The 20,224-nt window shown below is 37.0% G+C and overlaps 1 protein-coding gene across 1 annotated transcript in view; it reads right to left on the bottom strand.

Annotated features, from left to right (window-relative positions):
* GABRG1 (gamma-aminobutyric acid type A receptor subunit gamma1) overlaps positions 1-20,224 on the bottom strand; it is a 50,596-nt gene that overhangs the window by 12,333 nt on the left and 18,039 nt on the right. Inside the window, exons 3-4 of the mRNA XM_009100324.4 lie at positions 13,892-13,959; positions 465-685 (exon numbers count right to left, since the gene is read on the bottom strand). Of these exons, the coding sequence (XP_009098572.1) occupies positions 465-685; positions 13,892-13,959 (289 nt within the window). The remainder of the gene's footprint in view (positions 1-464; positions 686-13,891; positions 13,960-20,224) is intronic.

Below are 20,224 nucleotides of genomic sequence, written 5' to 3'. Positions count from 1 at the left end.
GATTTTAATAGCTTACAAGTGTAAATATGTTAAAAAGTACAAGCAGGATTGGGGCCTTAGCTTTAATCAAACTTCTTATAATTTTTATTATGTGAAGCATTTACTGTTCTGTTTACAGAATATAATTTGGTGGAAATTAGATTATTAAGTATTTTGACCAAAAATAATGTATCTGCAATACATTAGTGACAGACCACCATGATGCTATATACTATATAGCATCCTTTTTTTTGCTATCACCTTCAGTTGTCCTTAGGCAATTATCTCTGCATTGTATTTCAATACTATGAATTTCATCTTTTTCATGACTGAATGATCTTTTTTATTTTCTTATTTAATCAATTCCTTGCAATGCTCCATAACAAAAGACTTGGCAGGAATTTGATTCAGTCATTATTTTCATATTCCTGGTTGTAACAGGAGTATGTTTTGGCTATTTTTCTACCCAAATAATCAAAACCCACCTTAGAGTGTATAGTACTCTTCCATCACTCCAGATTCGAAGCAAACGATTTGGAGTTGTAATCCAGTGAGCATCAGATTTCCTCGAGTTCCGGAAGAAAGTGTCTGGAATCCAGATTTTTCCAACCATATTGCTATTAAGCATAAGCACCTTCATTGAGCTGTTAAATTTTAGACGACTGTCATACCAAGTCTGGGCAAAAATTATATCTATAGTGTATTCCTAAAAACAGAGAAACAACCATATCTATGTTTATGTTTACCAACGTCTGCAAGCCAACTGTTTTTTGACTCATATATAAATCCGAAGCCACCTCCTCTATTCTCTTTTGTATTACCATTTGCATAGCAGACAGCAGCCAGTGAACCCAGAATGAGAGACAAAAGATGCACACAGCCTTCTGTCGGTACCTCCTCTCCCCTGACACACACTGATTACTTCAGGAAGAAGATATGGGATGGGAGTGTAACCTGGAGGTTCCCACACAGTACAATCACCTCTGGGGGCCCTGGACAGAAATTTAAGGGCAACCTTAGTACTTCAGGGTTAGACTATGTTAAGACAGAAATTCTATATTTTTAAGAACCAAGCAAAGCAAGCTTTCTATGTTTTCCCCCAAACTTTTCAACACACAAGTTAACATTTTTGAAGAAATTTCAGATTATGAAGAATTCAAGAATATGGGGAAATTAAACATGCCAGTTTGCAGAACTATCTGTTACCATCTGCCTTGTACACATACCAACATACACGCAAAAGTACACATAATCATAATCAAGAAGGAAATTTCCCTAAAGAAAGTCCACTTTACTTGTTAAAGCCTCAAGGAAGATCGTTCTGTAATAGAAAATGAAATTCCTCTGTAGACTTATGGCAAGAAAAGAAAGGTGAAAAAATAAATAGAAAAAGGTAACCCCATTTTATGAAATAATTCTTGACACAGTAAAGCTTGAGAGGGATATCAACACAGATGCATAAAAGAATTCCTCTTTTTGAAGAATTCAGCCAGTTGTTTCTGCACTTCAGACAAAGGAGTAAGGCAGCAGCTCTCCGTGTTGTCAGAGCTCTAGACCATACTCTGACCTTAATGGCAACAGTCCCACTACCCGATGGCAGATGTGACCTTCCCTGCATGGCTGCCCCATGAGGGCTTCCATGAGCAACTGGCCAGCTCCCCTGCAGGGAAAGAGCTGGAGACCAAGCTGAAACACTTGGTGCTCGTTGTTCACCTCTCAGGCACGGGGTTAAATGGACCCATAGGTCCATTCAGCGAGGAAGAGACAGTGTTCACACTCTTGTTTGAGCCAAAGGGGTTAGTATACTTGGTCAATAAAAACCCATAGTGCAGTAAATCAATTCTGTTTTTAAATAAAAGCTGAAGGTTTCATTCATTGGAGTGGATTTTTTTGTTCATTTTCCTTTTAAGCAATCACAGCAGCCAACTGTACAAGTTACAGATTCCTGACTAGTTTCAGCAACTGATACCACCCATCTCTTAGGAAAGTTTGAGAAATTTGGCACTTCATCCTTGAGAAGTACCAAGGCAGATATTCCAGGATTATCTCAACCTCTCTTAATTTTCCCACCTCTCCAGATGGGAGAAGTACAAGTTCAGGAAACTGATATGTTAGAAGGAGGTTTCCTCTTGCTCTATGATGCATGGCAGATGAATTACCACCTGGTAATTCAGTGTTTTCCATAGGTTATGAACAAGTAATGCATGAGGCAAACAGTGGAGAGACAGGGAAAACAAAATTACTATAAAAATGCAGTTTTAAGGAGACTTTGTTCTAAAACTTTGTGTATTTCTTGAGAGTCACTGCCATCAGAGGAAGATTCTGAAGGTCAAAAAAAGTCTTTAACCTATTTCTTTTTCTGTAAACAGAATTCCAGATACCTGTGAAAACCCTGGAACTGTTTAACCTTAAAATTCAGCTTTCTGTGCCTATTTGTAGTTACAACTAAAAATGAAACTTGCCTGGCTGTAGTATAAAGGAGAGCCCAAGGCAGTGCACCAGAGAAGTGTTTTAATGGGCTTTAATGGGACAGAATGAACAAAGATTTACACATTGCCTTTACAATACAAGTAGGAGAAAGAAAAAAAGAAGAGAGCAGAATCAACAGACATGATGAAATGTACAAAAAGTGAAGACCATCTGAGTTTGAAGGTGCTACTCTTAGCAGCCACTTCACAGGAGCAATGCCTGGTTTGAGGAAAAAAATATCAGAGTCATTATAGTGAAATCCACTCAAGCAAGAAAACACAGATTGTCACAGAATACCAACTACCTTAATAAATTGGAATAAAAAAGGAAGATTATTTTGAACACAAAGAACAAGGGAATGGCCTCAGCAGACTCAGATGCTTGTATTCTTTTGCCTTTCAGTATTAAATGTTTGCAAGTTTGTATCCTATTACCTCCAAACAGCAGCCCTGCGCCAGCTACTAAGTAGAAAAATAGTTCTGTCTCAGATTAAACCAGCATGTTTTAGAGGAGCTGTCTAGAAAACTTTTGGGGAAAAAAAAACCCACAAAAAATCCCCAACAATAATTCTTCATGATACATTTATAACTGTTCAAAAATAACCCAGTACACAATAATTTAACATCAGAAAATAAGTAACATCTTGTTTCCAAGCATCTTGCTGAATGTCAAATAAGATCCAAGTGCCAGCCTCTTGTAACACACCTAAGAGACTTGCCCTCCACGTGTAAGCTCACACTTCTGCACTCAGATATATCCTTCTCCCTCTCTCTCTGGAATTGGCCAACTACAGGCATAATCCTACCATTCATCCTACCTGAAAGACATGGACTTGCAGCCTCGTGGTGGGTGGCAGCAGCAGCTCACTCTGCTCTCCAGCAGGGACCCAGAGACAGTGCTCTGATTTCACCCAAGAACATTTATTCCACTTCTACCATCTGCCTTGGTGGCATCACTACCTACTTCTTCAGCATATCATTTATCCTATGCTTTCCTAAGACCTCTCTGTCTTTGAGGGTATATAACACATCTTGAGGCAGCACATATTCTTACATGTGATCACATTTTTAGCCCAAAATATTTCCTACTTCCTTTTAAGAAGGGGAAATCTGGGTCCCTAAAAGTTATTAAAAATTAGGTAGAAAAAACACCATACTGTCTTTTCTGAGAGTACTTTATTTCTGAAACAAGATAAATAAAAGCCCTATCTATTGTATAAGCAAGCACAACAGCAACAAGGTTTGTAAAATATTCTTTAAGTGCAACAAATCTTTCTAGCCAACTACCTTGCTTTCCTTGTTTTCTTACAAAATTTAAAATTAACACTCCTATCACTTCTACTAGTCTTTCATGAAACTCACCATTTAATGCCACTTTGCAAGCATAAAAATTGGTTAACTACCCTCTCTTTCAAATTAAACTAATGGCAAAATAACCATGCAGAATAAAGTGGAATCCATCTATGGCTGTGTTAGTCACAGTTTAATTCATATTTAGCCTCACAGGGTTCAAGAACAATGGCACATATTGGCTCCTATTTGGCATTTGATTAAATTGCTGAGTACTTTTTTTTCACAGCTGGCATGAAGTGCCCACCTGCCTGAATATTTACAGATAACTTCAATCCTCCTCCATCTCTTTCCTCTCTGAGATCTTAGCAAACTCCAAAGGCTGGGAACAGTGTGACTAATCAGAGATTACCATTAAAGGGCCAGGCAGGGCACAAACTGTGACTACTGACAAACAGATTCATATCCTGAGTGGAAGTCATTTAATATATAAAAACAATTACTTCAAACAAAGCAGGAACAGCTACTGAAGTGGGATAAATAAAATCCTTCATATGTTTCATTGTCATGAACAGTTCAATTAAAGTCAGATTTCGAAACAGAAATCTGGATTGCTTTTTGTGGATTGCTTTTTTTTTACTGGAAAGATGTGAAAGAAATCATCTAATACAATTGATATCATCTAAAGCAATTGTTTCTCTTTATAAACTGCATCACACAAATTCCAATATAATATCAATGAGGATAAGAAAAAATGTAGCAAAAAAAAAAAGAATTCCAGATCTTTTTCCTGACAGTCCAACAACTGATTTGATATTCCACAATAAAAAATTGTGGAGAAGGCAAGTAACAAGTAGCTAAATTGTTGGCTGGATTATGTTTAATGCAACACATTTAGTTTGAGAACAGAAGAAAGTGGCCAAGTTCTGTTTTCTGAAACAGAAAATCAAGGAAGAGTCCCAAAACCAAACTCAGAACTAAAAAACTTTTTACAAACTTCAGACCTACAATACAGCTAATGACCAGTGAATTTAATAGAAAAATAAATAAAAACATATTCCTGTCATTTCATCTTTGCTCAGAAACTCACCTCAGCTTTTCTTCCAGATTCAAAATTTTGTGTGAAGGGCACCTCAGTGTTCCTGTAATGGCACATTCTGAAATCTGTGTCATATGGAGCCCCTCAAAGCAGTTCAACTAACAAGCTGGTATGCCTTTATTTTATCATTCTATTCTCCCTCCTAATTTCTTAAACTGGAATTCAATGTCAGTGAGGCAGGGAATTTTTCAGAAAAAAAAAAAATAAGAAAGGGAAACTAAAGAAAGCATCCTACCAGCCTATATGGTTTCACAATAGGAGATGTGATTTAATACCAAATATTAATTTGGTATTCCGATGAAAAGATTTTAAAAACAAAAATTTCATAGACAAAAATAGTAACCACATGCTTTCCTAAGAGGTAAGCACAAAATAAAGCATCAAGCATTAGCTAATTTATCTTCATCTTCCCAGGGTGGTGCCAATAAACACTTGTAACCTTTGCCATTTCCCTCACCCACATTTCTTTGGACATCAATAAAGGGCTATAAAGTAATTTATTAAAATACTTAACCTATCTTTGATGTATAACCTCTCCTAACAAAATGTTGAAAATGTGGCTGTTGTCCCTGGTAGGTTACTTTAAAAGCCCTTTAAAGAGATTTTTTTGAGCTGCTTCAGGGCCAGCAATGGTTTCAGAACTTAATCCCCATGGCTGAGACCAAAGCAAAAGTAAAATTTTTTGGTTTAGTAAACCATTTTAGTTTGATCTCTAAGCAATCTGAATTTACTGACCTTAGGGTGAAACCTAATAGATCCAACAAACCACAGTGCTTCTGACACATATCTGTAACACTACATTGATGATACTGCAGCCATGGAAGAGGTGAGGGCTGCAGGAAAAGCACTGAACAGAAGTGCACAGCGTCTGCTTCCAGAGTCTTTTAATCAGTCAGATTGCTCTAATTGTACAGATAATCACACTGGAGGATGCTATGAGAACATATGCACAGGGTAAGTGGAAATATGGCAAATCATATCTACAGAAGGTGAGGGAGTACAGCAAGACCTGCATAGTCACAATTCAGGAAAAAAATCTCACTCTTCACATCATAATTTGGCATCTGTGAAAATTTAGTCCTTATTTTGAACATGCAAGTTGACAGATGCAAACAACAAAGGCAATACTTATTTCAATGTTTTGTAGATTATGAACTATCATTAAATTCTTGCCTACAGTGAAAAGATTAGCTGGAAAAGTAGCTAAAGCACTTCAGCAAAATCTATGCTTTTATTTCATCAGCTTAGATTTTGGTCATTTGAACAGAGCACAAGGAGAGGACGTAGAGAAGTTATATACATAATCTATATATATATTCTCATGGAAAAATATAAAAATTTTTTATTTACTTTTCAATAGAAAATTGAATATTTCAGCCAGCAGCTCTCATGAACAAACATTAAACTCAATAAAGAGCTAGAGAGCTCAGAACAAAACAAAAGCAAAAACCCACAACAACCACCAAAAAACCCAACCAAACAAAAAACCCCACAAAGATAGAAACAAACCAACTACCAAATGTGTAAATACATATATATATATATATACATATAAAACCACATGAATAAATGGATTAAGGATTTGGCTTAGAGATTGTCAATAGTGATTTATCTCCTCCATTGACTGTACTTTCTAAATTAAGCAGCTACATTTACTTTGCTGTAATTAGAGACATGCTAGCCAAAGCTGGACTCACAGGCAACTTTGAGCAAAGCCTTACATTACTCAAGCACAAGGTTTTGTAGTTTCCATTTAAAAGCAATGGGAATTCTTCATCGTTCAGTGGGGAACTGTTTTCAAAGCAAGACTAACTGCACACTTACTCTTTGGTCTTTAATGTACATGGTTTCCCTGCCATGGTTAAAAATCCCAACAGTGATGGCAAACAGATCTGCGGCTTGGTTCCTACTCTGCAAGTCCTGTAAAATACATGATCCCACATGAAATACAGTATACCTACTTGGTTTTCTGGGGCAGAAATCAGCTTCAAACACCAATCATCTGCTACATTATAAAAGAGATATAATATATAAGAGCATTTGCAGCCATCAAGAACTTCCTAAAAGGAGCCTCAACTTACTTACTAGTCTTACTGGTCTCAAGTACATAACCTGTTGTGGGGATAAACCTCTACAATTGAGACACAACTGTTATTCAAAAAGGCGACATCTTAATCAACATTTACTGTATCCTTGTGAATGACACACTTCAAAACAGCCCAAGAAAAAGTGTTTTAAATGTGCATTCTCCATGGTGGTCTAAACAAGCACCCAGATGTGAAAGACTCGGTGAAATTTGGCAAATTTCAAAATTGGGCAAAAACCAGAATAAAATGGAAGCCAAGATCAACAGGCAGTGAAGCTGCATTCTCTTATCACCAAAAGCATATTCCATTTCTAAACAGCTACTTGGTCAGGGCAGTCAGCCCTGCTGCCTAGGGAGCAAGGCAACACTCCTTCCAGGGGTAGGGTTACTTTCTTGGTAAACAGTTTGGAGCTGCTGCTGCAGGACAAAGCTTCCAGACCATTCCCCTGTCAGCAAAGTGAACTTCCTGTAGCACATGCCATGAGGAGAAGAGTCCTGCTGTAGCTGCTTGGCTTTCAGAGAGAAGGAGGTTCTGTAGTGTCAGCAGAGATGCTGACTGCAGCCCTTGTAGAGGCCAGTGAATTACAGCAGCTTTGCTGGTGCACAGCCGCAGAGGCGGCCACGGAAACCCCTGCGATAAGAGCCACTGCTGGGGTCAGCCCCTATCACAACAAGCTGCTACAAGCTACTGCAACAATCAAAGCACACCCTCTGCCTCTCTTCTCCAAAACCCAGCTCAAACCTAGGCCAGCAGAATGATTCACACAACTGGAATGCAGCACGAGGTATGTCCAGACAGACAGGTAAGGAATTAAAGGACAGGTGTGTAAGGCTCTTCAAAATATTTATCTTACAGCTGACACAGAGATAAGGGGTACAGACAAAAAATTAAATAGATCTTAGCTGCAGACACAAGGGGCACAGGACAGCTGAAGAAGACAAAGTATTTGTATAAAATATTAGGGCACAGGAAGTAATGATAAAATATACTTCAGAGCAGACAAGCAGTCTGGGCAGCTTTGGGATGAAAAGAAGGAGTAAAGTGCTGTTTGGGTTAGCTCTCACACTAGTCAATACCTTTGCCTTCTCAGTGAAGTGCTATGTAATACTTACACTAACATTACTCTTGGTTTAGATCATCTCAGATCACAACTGAACTATGCAGGCACTCAATATTGCTTATACAGGATACACAACCTCTGCAAGGAGCTGATGGCCTGAATTTAACACAAAAGGCAAGATTTGGAAAGCCAACGGGGGCATAATTACAGATAGCAACTTCAGCACAACATGAGCTTAATTCTTTGTGATATTTTGTAACCTTCACAGAGGGGGAAAAATGGGAAATGTGCAAAAAGAAAAGTAAGTTTAACCAGAAACAAAATGAGAAACAATGAAGTGGCTTTGCAGACATTTATAGGAAGTTTCTTTCAAGCATAAAGGGCAGCTTGGGAGGAATTGATATAAAAAGTTGAAAGTATGTGAGCAAAAACTAGCAAGATCTGAGGCAGGAAATGGCCTCTTGAGGAAAAAAAAAAAACAACTAAAAATTGCTGAGGACAGGTTTTGAAGTACCTTGAAAGTGAAAGGGAACAGTTTATGTGTGAAATCCAATGAAAGAGAAGACAAAAGAACCTGAGCAAGAGATAAGTCAGTAGAAAAAGTGGAAAATTCTACCTGTAGGACATCTCTAGATGATATGAGTGGAGCCAAGCTGCAACTGGAAAGGTTACAGAAATATGTTAGTGTAGCAATGGGGATTTGGACAAGAGTTTTCATGCGATGGGTTAAAAAAAAAGAAATATAAAATCCCTTTGTATTCAGAATTTGCAAGACTAAAATTGAGACTACTCTAAGACTCATCACATCATAGAAAATTTTTAGATTTCAGTCCTCAATGGCATAAATTAATGATTATTCACAGCAACTGAGAGTGAATAAGAGGTGAAAATTTGTAGGCTTTAAAGCTGTGATTCAGCCATACTGAGCTAACAAAACAACTGTGAACAAAAATGAGTGACACAGGACAGAATTTAGACTCCTTAGGACAAAAGGAGACACAGAATTGCAGGCTATTGACAAAGAAAGGTGGCTAAATTTGTGCATGAAACTTCCAAGAAGAAACTGAACACAGGAGAAGAAAAGATGACCGTGGAAGACATACTGTGCAGAAGCAACAAAGGAAAAGTATTAAGAAATACATTCAGATCAATACTTAAACACATCAAGAGTTACAAACACAAGAAACTAAGAGACTTTATCACAACACACTGACAGACTGACCACAGATAAAAAGGAAGTTTTTTCAGAATTGTTGTCTGGTCCTATCCACGTCCACAGCTCAGCACTCCTGCCATTTCTTTAACAAGTTACAGAATCACAGATCAGCCCTGTGCAACTACAGAGCACTTATGTCTGAGAGCTCAGGTACTTCAGAGGCAGCTTGGTTACTGCTCTGGCTGTGAATGCTATGAATCTCAGACAAAACAAACAGGATTTCCAAACAGCATGCTGGCCCACTCGACTGAAATCGGGCAAGTGAAGCAAAAATAAACTGTAGTTGTAGTACTAGTAGTACTACTACTATATTGATTATTATCATTACTGCAACTATGCCAGCTGCAGCTTAAGTGATGCAGTGGTACAATACAAAACCAGTATTTCCTAAAGCATGAACTAATCTAAAATTTAAGAACCAACCACAGTACTAAAAGACTGAAGCCTTACATAGCAATGCTATTACATGGCACATAGAAATTAGGCCATATTTTACAGCAAAGAGCATGGATTTCCCAAGGACTTGTTTGGAACCTTCAGCACCTCTCCTGGCTTCACACTTATTAAGGGACAATTGGTAAACTGCAGCTGAGAACAGGAAAAATACTGAATGCTTTTTAAAGTCAGGACTGAAAAGATGTCTGTTCTCTGCTTTGGTTTCAGAAGGCTACAGCAACATTTGTCAGTACAGTAGAGTATTGTAACTGTATTTTCTGTACAGAAATCGTTCCATACATTAACTGTACAGTAACTTCATTTTCCCTCCCTCCTCACCATTCCCTGATCAAATTGATGAGGAATTGGGACCAGCTGCTGAAAAGGAACTGCTATGCTGTCCCAGTATGAGCAGAATACTGCTTGGATTTGGCCAATTCTCCCTGAACAAGAAAATCATAGAGGTATTTTCCAATTGCAGTAATCAAACTGCAAGAACCAGATTAATCAATTAAAGCTAATCTTTTTGGGGAATAAAAAAAGAGAAAACAATCATTAAATTGTACTTGTGAAGTATTACTCAATTTCTAGAGATGGTAACATAAGAAATGCTACCAGAAATATTTGGTTTGACTTATAAGTATATTCCATTAAAAAACCCACAATGCTCAAGGCTACTGAAAAAAATATTTACTCAGCTGCTGTACATGAGCAGCATCCATCAAACTCAAACAGTCAACTGAGTAAGCCAATTAACCGTGATCACTTGCAGTGCTGACAATGACTGCAATCTATCTTCCCTAACTGAAATAAAAATTTACATTGGGGAAAAAAACATAATCCTAACTTCTTTCAAAGAAGATGCAACAGGTAATATTCAAAGACCCACTGGTACTTTTGCCCTGTCTTATGAACAAATTGGTCACAGATTTCCTGCCCTCTGAAAGAGAATTAAACCAATTCACATAAAGCGTATATACTTGACTTTCCAAAAATTTCCATTGCTTGCACACTGAATACACAAAACATTTAGGAAGCCTCATAAATTTTCATACATGAGCCAAAGTGCATCCTTCATGATCTTCCTTTCATTCAGGAAGCTGCCAGTTTTTCCAGGAGGATGCTGTAGGAGATGGGGTCAAATATTTTTCTGAAGTCTAGATAGAACACATCCTTTCCCTCATGTACTAAGCTAGTCAGTTTGTCATAGAAGGAGATTTGGTTGCTCATCCTGGACCTTACTTTCACAAGTCCATGTTGGCTGGGCACCAAACCCAGTTACTTGACACCCTGGTAGTCCTGAAAGTGCCACATAATGGCACTTAGCTGGTTGTTGCACAATACATAGCACTGATTACATCTAAAAGACAGATTCAAAAGTCTTTAGGCTTGGTATTATAAGCATAAACACTCTAGTGATCCAGACACTTGTTTAAAGTTTTTACTTAGGATGCAGAACCCTGAAGAGATCACAAGCTCTAGGAAAATGTATCTTGATCATAGGTTGACTATAGATTCTAAAATGGTGTGTAGATCTTGCTAAATGGTAAAGGCTAAAATACAACAGCCCTCAAAAACAAACTCTAATGAATGTCATGTGTAGACCGCAATTATCAAAGTGGAAGTTTATCAATTAGCAACAGGAAAATAGACAATTAAAAAAAAAAAAATCTGTTCCTTGTCATAGTCTTCATATACGTTCAGTACTCACATATGTTCTCTAAAGCTTTCAGACAAAGATACTCCCAGATATGCTGCTTCAGCATCACTGTCATAAAAAATACCCTCTCTGTCATGTCATATTGTATCCAAACTCGATAGTTAAAGGACATCATTTGCCAGAGTGAACGTATCTGGCAAATGAGTAGTCCAATGGGGATTGGAAATCCCAGAAAACATATTCTCTTAGTAAGTGATCAAATTAGGGGTTAAGGACAGCCCTTGAAATGGAAGCAAATTTTGGATTATTGGTTAAACATCTCAAACAATACTGACTCCAGGGAAAGTGCTTTCCTAATGAAATCAACAGCTCAAGTAAAAGGAGCTTATAGGGTAAAAATTGTTATTATTTATTTTGCTGAGACTGTTGTTTCCCAGAATAAAAACTTCTTTTTTTAAAAACTTAATCAAATTCTTTTCAAGTATATGGTTTTTACTAATTTTTACAAAGATTTGATCTCTGTACTCAGGTTAGTTGCTCATACAAGCCATGTTCTTGAAGTGCAAACCCAGTGAAAGCAATTGCCCTTTTATGAGGGCCACAGTAGTTTTAGACTGTAATTTAAATTGCTAAGTAGCTTTCTGTCCATTTTTAAAAAGCATAGAATAGTTTTTAAAGTTCTGTATCTTAGTGACATTTACCTTATTACCCTTGGGTGGCGTGCTTCATTATTTTTTTTCTTTAAAGAGAAATCAGAAGGTTGGAGAGAAGCATTAATTATTAACTATTAGGATCCTATTCTCTAGTGAAGTAATATGCCTTTCCAGTAGGATGCCAATCCTTCCCTTGCACTGTAAGCTAGCATGGCTGGATTTTACTAGCAGCATGGCAAGGACATCACCACCAGGTCCAGCACAGCTCTGGCAGATGTGAAGAGACCCCTAAACAGCTGGAACGCAATAGTTCCATGGCTGACGCTCCCTGGGCTGAGTAAGCAGAGGGAAGCTGTAGGCACACAAGAGGTCATGGTTCACAGCTGAACCACGGCTGGAAGGCTGCCCAGTGGCTGCAGAGACAAGAGGATGGTGGGGGAGAAGGGGCAGGGTGATTCTGCAAAGCCAGCCACGTGATGGCTCTCTTTAACTAGAAAACTGAAGCTGTAAGCATAGCTGATGTTCAGTTCCAGTGTGTGCAATTCCTGCTGGCCACAGGCTGAAGAGTTTACACAGGTAACTGGAAAAAGAAGTCTCTACCACTTGCTAGATCCTCCTTACACATCTTCCCAGTTTGCTTCCACAGTAGGCTCATTCAGAAGAGGATTAGACAGAGAGAAGCAAAAAAGAAAGACTGCAGAAGGGAGACAGACAAAACAAAGACACCACTTACACCGGACATGGAAGCTGGAAAGTGTTCCCCACTCAGTCACTCTTATGTTCTATCACAGATTCCATTACATTCAGTCCTGGCCTGAGACATGGGCTTCCCTGCCACAGCTCCAGGTAATGACAACCCTAAGCTGGTTAGACCATTATGCTAGAGTGAGTATCCTTTGCCACAGACCTGCATCTTTTCCCACAGTACCTAAGTACCACTGGATATTCTTGCTTGGCTTCCTACCACTGAAAGTCGCTGTTCTCCACCCCCACATGATGACACATGTCTAAACCAGAAGATCCTTAATAATAATTGAGAATTACTGCACTCTCAGGAAATTTTCAGAAGCCCTCTGCATTGGCATGCTCTACCTCTGAACAAAACTTTTCTCTGCCATGCAAATTCAATACTGTCAGCAATTCTGTAGGGAGGAAGTAAAGGAGGTAAACTCAAAATCACCTGAGGGCAAGGCCCCTTCTTAGTCCTGGGCAGAAGTCATTCCAAAAGACCTTCCTAAAGCCTCCACCTTTTCATACAACACACAATCTAAGAGAGCTAAGACAATACCACATTTCCAACTTCTTCACAAGTGCTGTTACTTCAGTGTTGGTACTAAACAGATAGGTCAGATCTCAACAGGTGCACTACAAACTAGGTGAGATGTATTTACTAACTTCTAGGAAACCAGTCATGTACACACACACACACACACACACACACACACACACACACATACTGAAAAGGACACAGAAGACTAAATGGAAAAAGAAGGACAAAAGAGTTAATTCAGATTTTGATTTCTATGAATTTGAAGAAAAACCAGAGAAACAACAGAGCACTTCACTGAAAATATTTTTGTTCGAATACTGAGTCAATTGTTATTTTTCTTAGGCTCTAAAGAATAGCTCCAGGAAAGCAAACCAGGCCAGAGATAAACCAGATATACACAAATACTGTGGAAATGTTCAAGACAAACTAAAACCAGGACCTGAGACAATGTATTCTGTGTGACCTCACTTTTTTAAAAGTAAAACTATTTTTAAAATTGCAACAATTTCAAACAAAGGGACTAAATGTATCTCTGCAATAACTACAATCATACCCAACAGCATAAGAATTCACAGTAAGAAATAAAGGAAAATTAAACTGAGATTAGAATTATTTCATACTATTAACCCACAGCAACATGCAGATGATATTTTGTGTCAATAATCAGAACTTACCATATTGATTGGGTCAACTGGACCGATGCTGTTAACATAGACATCTGTTTCAATGACTGTAGTTCTCACTAAACAAAACAGTAACCATAATAATTACATATTTAATTAACTCTGTGCATTGTTAGCACAATTTAATTTATTTAAGTAAAAACAGTGTATCTGGTATTCTTTTATTAGATTCAGAATAATTAAATTTCTGGTTTGTTCAGTTTGTGAAGGATCATATATGGCTGGGCTCTCCTATTTCATATGACATTTTAGAATTACCAACTTGAAATTTTTAGCTCATAATGCAATCTCCACCTGTGATTTTTGATCAATATAGGATAGGTAAAAAAGGTAAAGAAAGGAAAAACAAATAAAACAAAAAAACCCCGAAACTCTCTTCCAACGAAAAAATACAGTCCTAAAAGAAAACAAGTTTGGAACACTTTTTTCATACAACAAACCATGAGGTCTGGGACAAATGTGTTTATCAGCTGCAAGGAATCAATATGAAGTGCCTTCTATCAATTTCTACTGAGAATATGTAACAGATTAAAAATAATTTTCCACTACAGGTTTCTTCCAGTCATAAAGCTACAACACACAAGGGACTACTAATGCTCTTTCATCAGCTTGATTAATACACTGGTTAAAACACCAAATTGAAAGCTCGTCAATTAAAGTTATTTAAAGTAATTACCAAACTTATTTTTCTTTAAAAACAGGGAAAACACTCTCACTGTAAAGACAAAAGACCAAAAACTTCTAAAAATGTATTCCATTACAGAATATACTCTCTACTCTGTGTTTTCAGAAGGACACAAAGTCTAAGAGTGTCCATAAAAGGCACGCCTGAAGTATAGGAAGCTCTCATTGTTCATTTTTTCCCTCCTAACTGGTTTATACAGAAAAAAAAGGGCACAAATGAAAGAGGAGAGGATGAATTTTAATTTCATCATTTTTCCAAGCATCATCTTCTGCTTTGTGCTGGAGAACAAGAATGTGGACCCAAGAGAATATATGTCCTTGTACCCAATGGAATGAAGTTGGATAACAATAATAGAGCTCTGCTAGTCCTTTTATGGTATGACACATTAAAATAAGCATCTTTTTCAAGCTAAAAAAAAGAGGGAAGGTACAAACAAAAAGGCATTTTGATTTCATAGGTGAGGCTCTGAGGTCATCAGTTTTAATTTTTTATGCAGCAAGAGCCAAGGGTTTATCAACAAACCTAATTCTGCAAACTTTAACAGACATACAGAAAGCAAGACCATAACATTGACCTCCTTGCCAACTACAATGACAGGCAAGATGCATTTCCTAAATATCCCAAGATACTTTTTCCCTGCCAAGCTCACTTGGGAGGAAATTTGCCCTGATTCCAAATCTGGTTAATGGTGTGAACATAAGCTTGACAGGAAGACACACTAGTCAGGCTGCACAAAGGATTTTCTGTATGACCACAGAGCACAGATTCACTTATCACCATACTGTCCCCAGCATGCTTCAGAGAAAGTTTAAACAGATTCTGGAAACCAATTTATTTCCTGAGGGAAAAAATAAGTACTTCTTGCAATGATACTTAAGGGTCCCTTCCAACTCAAAATATTCTCTAATTCTGTTATTCTTTGATTCTGAGCTGCAAAATATTTCCAATTTCTGCAGAGCTCATAAAGGAAGGGAGACAACACAAGAATTCATACACAGAGACTGAAATATCAAAGAAAAAAATTATCATGTGTGTATATAGTCATATGTATAACATAATCCTTTTGACATATATCACACTCTACAAACAGATATCCTCTTCCTTTAGTTTTCAATCCTATTTGTTTTTATTACAGCAGCCCCACTGCTAGACCAGAACATGAGGTGGATCAGAGTATAACTTGCCTTATTCCTCAAGTAATGTTGAATACTTCACTGAAATACAACTCACAGGATTCTTTCCCCTCCACCTCCTTTTTTCCCCCTCTCAATTCCAGTTATACTGAAAGAGCTAAGTACTCTGCAGATGCAGCCACTCCCTTTCCAACAGTCTTTGTGTCATCTGCCAGCTTTACTACAAAAATGAATTGCTAAAATAATTCAAAATATCATTGTTCTTGATCAAAAATTTCCTATGAGACCACACTATAGATATCCCAGCCACTGGCATCCCTTATTAACAACAAAATTTCAAGCTCTGTCAGTGACTCAGTTTTTAATGGGGGCTGTGTCAATTTTAAGAAACTCCAACTTACAACATGCAGTACTTCATCTGCCACAAGGGCTTTCCTGTAATGAGCCACTCAGTTAATTTTGCCTTTTCCATACTGCTCTGAATAAGATTATAAGAAGTATTAAGAGCTAGTGAACAGTTTAAAAATCTGCCTCTGTTGAAATTATTTTAATTGACATAAATGATCCAGAGAGAGCAACTTAATTCAAGAGGACTGGAAGAAGCTTATTTTGTTACCTTAGTTCTTCTGTATGGTACAGAGAAATGCACTTCTGAATTAGAAGGATTAATTAATACTTTTTTGAACTAGAAGCGATAACAGTTCACAAAAATGACAAACGCTGGAGGAAAATACCTTCTTGATACTTTGAGAAGAACAAATTGAGAAGATTTTCAGACCCTGATTGCTTCCTATTTTACTTTAAAACTTGGTATCAGCCCTGAAAACACAAGGGTTAAGGGTATTTAACATGTCCTGCATGAAGTGCAGAGTAGCAGTGCTCTAAACAAGGGGAGAAAGGGCTTGAACACTTTAAATATTTAAACTGAAAGACAGCATGATGCAGGCTGAGTAAAGCAAGAAGGTGAGAGGACAACAGAGTGCATATTCAAGAGGAAGGGGGAGACAGAGAAAGAAGAGCACAAAAGAGCAGCTGACCACAAGGTCAGCTTCTAATGTAGCTGAAGCACACAGGGAACCTGTTTGGTAAGCCCAATCTAGAGAGATATACTCACTTTCTGATTTCCTGCTCTTTTTTTGCTAGACTAAACTTCTTCTGGTTTTAAAAATTTTGAAAAATGTTTATTCCTGATAAGAAAAATCATAGCAATAAAAACTATCTCAATCATTGACAAATTATTTTAGTAATTGCCCCTGATATTTAACATGCCTGGCTTTTAGCCTATATTTTTGAGGGCTCAATTTTCAGCTTTTAATATTTGATATATCTCTTCTTGCTACACTTAAGAGCTCTTCTTATCAGCTATTCTTATTCTATAAACACTTATCTCCTATTAACAAATAATTATCACTATTGTAAAAGTCCAGAACATTATTTTTATTGCTTAATTCTGCTATTTTCATTCCTCCAATCCATTACTTCAATACATTAACCTAGAGCATGGTAGTCCATCTAAATTCACTAACCCCAGAGTTTACCACAATTACCTCATTTTCAAATGAAGGTCTAAGTCACATCACCTTTGTTTTTAATTAATACTTCTTATGCTTTTTAACTAAGACCACTTTTGGCAACTTCTTCCAGGCTTATCTTCTTTGAGCACGTTTTCTATAACTCCTCATTACTTGTCTAAAGAAGCATCCCCTATAGTGGTAAAGCAGTTACTCAGCAAATAAATTGGGTGACTACCATATTCAGAAATAACAGAGTCTTTCAATTTAGCAGCAGCTTTTAATGGAATAATACACAATCAGCTATCTAAGATTATTACTTACATGGCTACTTATATTGAAAATTTGACCTCAAGGGTCTACAGTAGGCCTCCAGGTCAACCTCTGAAGAATTTTTTCAAAGTGATTTTGATGAAGGCAGAGCCCTGTTCTCTAAATTTTTTACCCTTCTATTTAAAAGAAATTCATCTTTTGCGGATACTCCCACCCCACCACTTTTATTATTTCCATGATTTTCTATGCAGTGCACATGGTCCAATACCTTCAACATTCCCTGAATATGTGCTTCTACATTTTGCTCTTGTATTTTGACTTTCTTCAATTCTTGGGAAATATTCTTAAACTCAAAATACATCTCTCTCTAACTTTCCTTGATATTTTTTCCCTTGTTTTGCTGCCTGGAATAAAACTCAAAACCTTTCCAAACAGTGTTAAAATGAGAATGTAAAAGCAAGTCCTTAATGGAAAGCATTTACAATGGCACAATATGGTGATATGCACATGTGATACAGTATTTCTACAATTTCTATAAGGTTATTTAACTAGTATATCTAACAACTATTGTCCAGTTAGAAGAACAGTTGGCTAGGTAATTTCCCTCAGGTCCTGCCCCCTTGGAGCTCCCCAATCTTTTAACCCTCCACATTATTGTGTCTACAATATGTGGTGCAAAACAAAGTGTCCTTGCTAGACTAACAAACAGAATTTCAACAATGTATTAGTAAGAGTTTTTTAAAAGATGGGAGAAGTCAGGAAAAGTACTAGAAGTTATAACTATGAATTAACAGTCTGCAAAGTTATAAATATATGAAAAATATATAAAAATCTAAAACTCTTTAGGCCTAATTTTGAGCCTATTATTTTTCTGCCTTCATCATACTCTCATTGTTGGTACACTAGGAGCACCTGTTCAACAGAATACTTTCTAATACATTTAGTTTTTGAGAATTAGCACTTATGTTTGAAAGTCCTGCATTTTCCATGTATTTTTTCTCTCTTAGAAAATGACTATTCACATTAGTGCACTTGAGAGATGTAATTATTTACCCATATTCTGCTCTAGGGCAATAACAACTATCCCCATTTCTCTAGGTATCCAATTTTTATATGTCCATGAGCAACTATCCTAAATTCCCACCATTCTTAAAATTTCTATCCATGATGAGTTATCTGAAATTGTTAATGAAAACACTCACTAAAGTTGTAGATATGTGATGACTGTTTCCTATTTTTAATTAAATTTTCAGGTAGTGCAGTTGCGTTTCACATATACAGACATCACTGGTAGAAAAAATTATCTGTACATTGATAGGATAATATTAATGTATCAGTGCCCCTAGGATGATAGAGGTAAAAAAAGAGAAGCCATAATTCTTTCCTTTAAAAAGCAAAGTTCAAAAATAATAGCTGCTTTGGTGCAGGACTAGAGCTGAAACAGTATGGTTATAAAACCATGCACCCAGAAGGTAATGCCACAGTGAGAATAATACTGCTTTATTAGTATATCAACAGTCCAAAGTTTTATCTGTAATTAGACATATTTATACCACAAATAGGAGACTTTATCTGATAACTACTATTACTTCATACTGAGTAGAAGAATGCTAGGACATTTATCCTCCAAACACCTCAAGCCTGCTACATAAATGGAGTTAAAGGCTAGTGAGATTACTAAACATAGCAAAGGGTAGAAGTTAAGTAATACCTACAACTCATGGATATTTGAATGAGACAAACAGAAAATGACAGAGTGGTCTTCCCCTATTAAATTTCAGTATTGCCTCCAAATTTCCAATTTTCATTTGGCTCTCCTTTAGCATGTCCCTCAACTAACTGCGTGTCTAACAATGAAACTCTTATCTCACTGTGAGATGCTGAAATTCTGTGTCAACACCAGGAAGAAAACTAAATTCTGCTCTGGGATTCAAACCCAGAAAGTTCAAGTTCAAAACAAAAAATGTTGCTATTGTAAATGAGCTTTGTAATTCAATCATAAGAATGTCCTGTGGGAGTCTAATGTTTTGAAAGATAATGAAAATTCCAGTTCAATAACCTTGTTGTACAAGTACTAACATACACTCTGAAGAAAGGAATCTGATACCAGATTTTATCTGCAGATTTGAAGCAGATTAAGATGAATAAACTATAGCCTGATTTTGTTTTTCTGTCTGTGAAATATCTGCTGCAGTTCCCAAATAACTGGACAGAATGCAGTGCTACCTAAAGTCAGAAATTTCATCTTATGTTGTCCAAAGTTTCTTCCTTGTGGCAGAATCAAAATTAACATTTCTTCAAAACAAAATGAATACTCCCAAATGTTTCCTTTTTTCATTACTCTGGCTGACTATTCATGAACCTTATGTTCTAGTATAGTGGATGGATGCAGACCTCAGATAGCAAAGGTTATAGTGGTACAGGACTTTTGAGAAGAGGTGCATTTATGAGAGAGAAGCTAGAACTAAGTGTCTTCTTTTGGAAACTGATATTTTGAATCCAAAAAGCTATACATTGAGTTACTCACAAAAAGAGTTTTTATCCTATAGAACACAGGATAAAAAGGTTTTATCCTATAGAATATATAAAATCCTCAGAATACAATCAGAAAAATAAAGGTAAGAATTACATCAAAATTCTTCCATGCCCATCTAAATGCATTTGACATGTCAGAATAAATTCCTCTCTCTATTTGTTCCATTTACTTGTTAGTTTTATGGGG

Source organism: Serinus canaria, chromosome 4, assembly GCF_022539315.1.
Source record: "Serinus canaria isolate serCan28SL12 chromosome 4, serCan2020, whole genome shotgun sequence".
Lineage (NCBI taxonomy): Eukaryota > Metazoa > Chordata > Aves > Passeriformes > Fringillidae > Serinus > Serinus canaria.
This window is presented reverse-complemented; position numbering and strand designations above follow the sequence as displayed.